General features: G+C 42.8%; 1 protein-coding gene across 1 annotated transcript; it reads left to right on the forward strand.

Moving 5' to 3' along the window:
• Window positions 1-1,330: 1,330 nt before the first annotated feature.
• LOC148507614 (odorant receptor 131-2-like) lies at window positions 1,331-2,275 on the forward strand. The gene has a single exon (XM_088445795.1). The coding sequence runs from the start codon at window positions 1,331-1,333 to the stop codon at window positions 2,273-2,275; it is 945 nt and encodes a 314-aa protein (XP_088301921.1).
• Window positions 2,276-7,217: the final 4,942 nt, after the last annotated feature.

A 7,217-nucleotide genomic window follows, 5' to 3' on the forward strand; every position in this document is an offset into this window, starting at 1 on the left:
ATATTCACCCAACTTAGAGCTGTAACTATGTACCAGGAGTGTACCATCACGGCCGCCCAATACATGGCACCCCTTGCCGGCACCTGAGAAGCCACCATACACTAGTGGAGAGCTCCATGTCAGACCATCAGCTGCTGCCTTCGTCTATCTATAGCTTGGAAGAATGCGAATTGCTACATTACAGTGTCAGTGGCTGTGACGGGGGGCACCAAATTATAACTTGCCTCCGGGCATCAGGGATGAACTCACGCCACTGCATTAATCTCTATTTTTTAAGCTATACAATTAACGTAAATACAACATTGCTGTGAGGTGTCATTGGTTAGACACAATGGCATCCCATAGGGTCATCAAATTATTTTTGAATTTGGTTGTCTTTAAAGCTTGGTTGTCCATCACATCTTCAGATCTGTCGTACATGCTGCTCAATCTGAAGATGTGACGGACGCTCCCATGCATTTGGATGCGGAGGGGGAACGGCCTATCGTGCTGTCATTCACCACATCGTGAGGTATGTACGGACCACGTGATATGTTGTCCGTCGCATCTGTCGTTGGCTGGGTACACAGGTTGTCTAATGTGTACCCAGCTTTAAAGAGATATGATGATAAAAATTGTCCAGTGGTACCGTCATATTGATTTAACTTATATATGGATGCAGCAACATTCTATTATACTAACAGAGAGGTTGAGCTCATGTGCCCCACATGTGCCCCACATGTGCCCCTCATGCTTAATCCTACCCTACACCCATGGAAAGAAATATCAATGCCAAGGATAGTGTGGTTCCATCCGGCACCCTCGTTGCATCTCAGGTGTTACTGGAACGCGTCATTGATCTAATAGAAGTGTACTCTATCTGGATTGGGTACAGGATGCCGGTGCTCGGGATCCCGGCGATCAGAATCTGATGCCGGCATCCCATCAGGACAGTATCCTAACCCTCCCCCTCTCCCTACCCCTAACCCTCCCTCCCCGGTGCCTAAACCTAACCTCCCCCCTGGTGCCTAAACCTAACCTACCCCTCCCCGTTCCGTAAACCCAACCCTGCTCCTTAGTGTCTAACCCTAACCCTCCCCCTAGTGCATAACCCTAACCCTCCCTCTAACCCTAGTACTTACCATCGGAATACTTGCACCAGGATTCTGACAGGTGGCCGGTTTCCGGTACCGCCATTCTAAGTGCCGGCATCCCAACTGTCGGGATTTTGACCGGATCCCCCCTCTATCTGTACTACCACAGATGTGTTCACCATTTAGAATAATTATCCTTTTCCTTTGTTATACATTGTTTCAGCAGATTGAGAGAAAAGAGTGTTCATCTTCCAATAATGTTAAATTCTTCAGGACTTCAGAGCAACAGTTCCCAGGTGTCTGTTACCGTCATCAAAATAGAGCATTTAAAGATGATCCTGGCTTCACTGATAATTGTCTGCTTCTTCTGCCTCTTCTACTTCATGGCTGTGATGCTCCATGTCTTCATCACAATCTCCTCTATCCGAGAGACCTCCCGATACATCCTGTTCCTCCACATGCTCATCAATGACACATGTTACATCGCCTTTGGAACGGTCCTGCTACTGGCTGCCATCTATCACATATTGATCCCCGGCCCGTTGTGCTATTTGTTATTCATAATAGGATCAGCCACATTTAAAGCCACTGCTTACAACTTGGCCACCATGTCTTTAGAACGCTATGTGGCCATTTGCCACCCGTTACATCATGGCAGGCTCTGCACCACGCACAGAACTCATGTCGCCATCGCGCTCATGTGGCTGATGGGCTGCATCCCTTATGTCGCTGAAATAGTTCTCATACTCTCCTCGCACAATGTAATTTCTTCTGTCCCCGTTATATGTTCCCAGGTGACTATGATTGTAAATCCTGCTCAAAATATTATAAGATCCCAAAGTCTCTTTATCGGTTTCAGCACTGTGGGACTTATTATCCTGTTTACGTATGTCCGCATTATACTGGTGGCTCAGAAAATAAATTCACAGTCCTCTACTGCTCTGAAAGCTGGTAAAACGGTATTGCTTCATGCGTTCCAGTTATGTCTCTGTATGGCTTCCTTGCTGTCCACACTGACAGAAACCTTCCCGTACAACTACAATGATTTCATTCCAACAGTCAATTTTCTCACATACAGTTGTGTTCCCAGGTTCCTTAGTCCTTTAATCTATGGACTTCGAGATAAAGTGTTGAGGAAATATATAAGACAAGGGGCCTGGAAGGGATTCATCTGGACAACTGGCTGTGTTTCTAAAAGTTGAGAGAAGACTGAAACGAGCACCAAATCTAGGTGCATGTACTGTAAAATAAGACTATCCAGGGATTCGCTCCCCTGTACCAAATTTCCAATGGTCAGTGGATTATAAAAAAAAACTTTATATTAAATAGTTTTTATTTTAGTTTTCTATCGAATCATGTGGCCACATTGAATATACACTGTGGTACATAGACGCTTACATCAATCAATCATCATCATGGACATGATAATGGACAGTGTCTAAAAAGCAATCAGCACCAGCGGGGAATCAAGCCCACCAAAAACAAAATTGACTCACCCCCCTTCCTTCCCATCACCTAGGAGTACAATACCTAAATAGCACTAGGGGACTATGTGGTACACCTGATGCAGTGATTGCCACGGTAGTGGACATTCGACAAAAATAGTCCTAGAAACCTTGGCAGCCAGTGATGGCTTGGAAATATTAGTCCTTGTGCCGTGTGCTTCTGCAAAAGTATAAGAGAATAATCCACAAAGTAACAAGAGAATAATCCACATACTGTATGAAATTAAAAATAATTTTAATCGCATTTTAACTGCTTCCATGATGTTTTTTTTATTATGTTTCTTTGCAAACAAAAATAAAAAAATGCTATTAAAATAAGAAAACCACAAACTGTGGTGTGTGTGTGCATGTGTCTGCATATATACACACACACAGTAAAGATTTATTTTAAATTATATAAAATTATTTTTCCAAAAATGTCCCCAAAATGGTTGATTTAAAAAAAAAATAATCACATTTCAAAACAATAGCTTGAATAAAAATTAATTCAGTCAAATATTATAAAAAAAATGAGCATATTTATAAAAAAAAATATACTGGATCAAGTTTAATTAGTTATTGTTTACATAATTTTATAATAAAAAGATTCAACAAGTTTAGTGATTTTTTTAAAATAAATAAACTAGTCAACAAGGTTTCAGCAACGTGCATTTCTGTTAACTTTATGTGCTGATTCAGAGTGTAACATTAAAAATGTTCTATCACATCACATTTTTTAGATACAAGCAAAAATAAAATGTATGTTAACGTCTGGAATCGATCTACTTCCCTGTCTATGCTGAATTTATATATAAAAATGTACACTATAACTCTGTTTTAAATTTGGAAGGATAGCAATTACCAACATTATGTATTGTTAAACTCCTTATTATGCCAAAACACATCATATTTCCGACCCACCCTATCTCAATTGCTTTCGGGAGGGTATTAATCAATAAAGCCTGTCTACATTTGATCCAAATACAGACAGTTTTGGTTTATAAGCTGCAGTGGTTGGTTGTATAGTTTGAGGACCTGAATACAGTGTTTATTTAGTAAAATATTTTAAAACGGAAGGCGAAAACGTTACATGTGTATACATTTGCCGAATAGTTTTTGCTTTATATGTGGACAATTTACAGTGAAGAGTCACAACGTTGGTCAGTTATGCAGAAGCTAATACAAGCTTATTATGTTTAGTTTGGCTGCCATGTGGGTGATCAAGATAAGTTTGGGCACTATATACTGTATGTGCTATAAAAGTCTCATGTAATGGATGAAGAGGTACAAGAAGAACATGGCTTTTGTGGTTCCAATGGTCTGGCGAGAAGCAACCGGTCACTTAGAAGATTATTTATGTCTAACAACAACTGAGAGATTTTCAAAGAAAAGTAAAGTTAACATTGAATATCCCATCCTCAATAAGACCAGTGCCACATACAGTATGCCTAAAGTCCCAATTCCTGTTCCTCCATCTAACTGGGAGGAATTCACCATTCCAAAGAAGAGCAAGTGGTAAATTTACTAAAGGTCGAAGGAAACCGACTGCCAACGACACCCTCTTAGGGGTAAATTTACTAAGATGGGAGTTCTCTTAAGAAGTGATGTTGCCCATAGCAACCAATCAGATTCCAGGTATTATCTTCCAGAAGGTACTAGATAAATGAGAAGTATTATTATTATTATTACATTTTATTTATAGGGCGCCACAAGTGGTCCGCAGCGCCGTACATACAGTAAAGGGTACATAGAACATTACATTACAATACAGTAACCAAAATACAAACAGAACACAAGTAACAATTAGCAACACAATTCTCCATACACAATACAGCTCTGAAGGTGAAGGCTAGAGTAGAAGGCTGTGAGACAGTGGGGAGGAGGACCTTACAATCTAAGTAGAATCTGATTGGTTGCTATGGGCAACATCACTTCTTAATAGAACTCCCATCTTAGTAAATTTACCCCTTATTGTCTAAAAAATGTGGATTTTATCATCTGTCAGGTTCCAGCTTCAATTGAACCAGACGGTGATTTTTTTTTTATGCGGTTAATAATGCAGTTGGTTTTGATCTTTCAGTTCAAAACCGATGGCATATACAAGTTAAAACACAACGGCAAACCCGTTGAAAAAGAAGCACGGCACAGATCACTGATCTGTGCAGACTTCTTTGCTATCAAAAGTAAAGAAATGGTTAAAAAGAAAAGAAAATGGTGTGGGGTCCCCCCCTATATACTGTATATATATCCAGCACCGGACCTTTCACCCTGGTCTGGTACAGGAAAATAGGGGGGGAAAGGGCATAGGTATTTTCCTATATCCAGTTCTGGGCAGAACCAACCGGGGGGGCTTACACTATAGCAGGGAAACACACAATGTGGGGTCCCCCTGCCAAGATGTAAAATCAGCCCCAAACAGGACAGCCTGGGGCTGGAATTCCTTGGAAAGTGGGGACCCCCCAAAATAAAATGGGGTCCACCCTCCCAAAGATTTAAATTTCTTGAGGAGTCACTTAAAATCTCCATGATTTACTATGGTTGAACCATTTCACCGCTTAGCCTTTTTTGGCACTTTTTGGGCTGGTTGGCTTCCATGTTCAGTATCAGTATCAGTAATTATTTATGCAGATGTCACACACATTACAGTATATTTCATTTTTAAGTACACAAAATATCACTAGTATGCTTATATTTCCTGTCACGGCAAAAAAAACGAAATTTATCCAAAAGTGCCCGAAAAGTGGTCTATGTATTCAAATTTCCCGAAAATGAACTATGGGTCTCATTCAGACCCATTCGCTAGGCTGTGTTCGCACGTAGCCTGCCGATGTTTGCAATCTGCGCATGCGTACAAGACGAACTAGGCCATGCAATCGTGAAGCGTTTGCACCCTGTACATAGACGTCCAGCTAGAATGAGTGACAGGATGAGACGTTTGTGGGTGGTGACAGGGGGTGGTCAATGGAATCGGGGCTGTAGTGGTGCAAACCTAGGCGTGTCTGAGCGTCTTAACGCCGTTTCAGGGCGTGCATAACTAAGATGCAGCGTCAGCGTACACGTCACATGGCTGAATTACACACAGCAGCACTCGCAGTGCTTGCGGTAGGGTATGGTCAGCCACAAGTGCTGCATATGGGTCCGATGTTACTCGATGTTACCGATTGTTTCATACACTTCCTGGAGATTACGTATTTTACTAAGGGAAAGTGGGCGTCTTGTGACAGGCTGGTGGGCGTCTAAATACACACCGCGATCGCACGGCAAGACATAGTGGGCGTGCTAATGTCTTGCTGGCGATTGCACGATTTGCATACTTTGTCTTGCTATGGCTGTATGCGTACGCATCCTAGCGAACGGGTCTGAATCAGGCCCTAAATGCAAAGTGGGTCATATTTCTTATTTTTTTTATAACCCCCACAAATAAATACATTGTGGTTCTTGTAACGGCATTAACACACCTTTCCATAACAGCAAAAAAATGGATTCTACATGTAAGTTTTCATAATAAAGTCTGCCCATATAAAATGATAATTAATTTGTTTTCTTTTTGACAAGTTTGAATGAAATACATAAAATGTGGAGGAACAATATGGTAGCCCGAGCGGGTACAGTACACCATTTTGAAAAGCAGATGACATACCACATCACATTAGGGAACCACTGTGCTTACTGATGCCAGAATGTAAGAGATCTGGCTGTTAGAACCCCCCATCTCTGTACTTTTTAAGGCCCTCTGTGGAGTACAGTGCTGTTGTCTGGTGGTCCTGATTCATTGATGGATGCAACACCAGCACCCCCCACAACCTCTCCGCAGCTCTCCACTTAAGGGCGGTTCAGGGGAGGGGAATGATGTGATTAGCAATAAATCGCATCATCATGGCCCTGGTCCTGCTTCCCTAATGCTGGTACACTCTCTGCATTGTGTAGCTGGGGGGTGGAGTCACAATCACATGATCGTGCAGTCACGCCCCCTCTCCACCCCCACACATGCCAGCAACGCACCCTCCTATGCCACACCATGCCCACCACAAAGCCAATCTGGCTGCCCCTCCCATAGGGGGCAGCCGGAATGTCGGCAACTATGATGCTAGATACAGGTTTATCATCTAAATATGGCCCCCAATGTGAGGATTGAGTGTATGAGTATGCAAACACTCCAGCCACACCCCTGCGCCACTCCTATAACACGCCCATAAGACGGACCATCTCTGTGCATTAGAATAGCCGTCTCCCAGTCAGCGCCCAGGAACGCCCAGCAGTTTTTCAAGACATTTCTGATACAGGGAGGGACTAAAGTGGAAAATGCGGCAAAACCCCCAAAATGCAGTTTTCGGGGGTTTTACCACCTTTTCCATATGTACATTCCAGTGCTTCAACCCGATGGGTAACGCCGTCTTTAGGTGGCGTTACCCAATAGAAGCCTATGGGCTCATTATCGGGATGCTCCCCCTGAGAGGGATCCAATCAGATCCCTCCCATCTCCCCGATGGCCCACGGACTTCTGCGCATGTGCAGAAGAACGCCAGAGGGACTTAGAGGGTGTTACACCCGGATGTCCCTCTATGCTAGGGCATCACCAAGGACAGCTTTTATCGGGAGAGCTGTCCTTTGCGATTTTATTCACATTTCTAGGTTTATACTGCGGTAATCAAACGTGGTA

Source organism: Taudactylus pleione, unplaced genomic scaffold (assembly GCF_031769625.1).
Source record: "Taudactylus pleione unplaced genomic scaffold, aTauple2 ptg000390l, whole genome shotgun sequence".
NCBI lineage: Eukaryota > Metazoa > Chordata > Amphibia > Anura > Myobatrachidae > Taudactylus > Taudactylus pleione.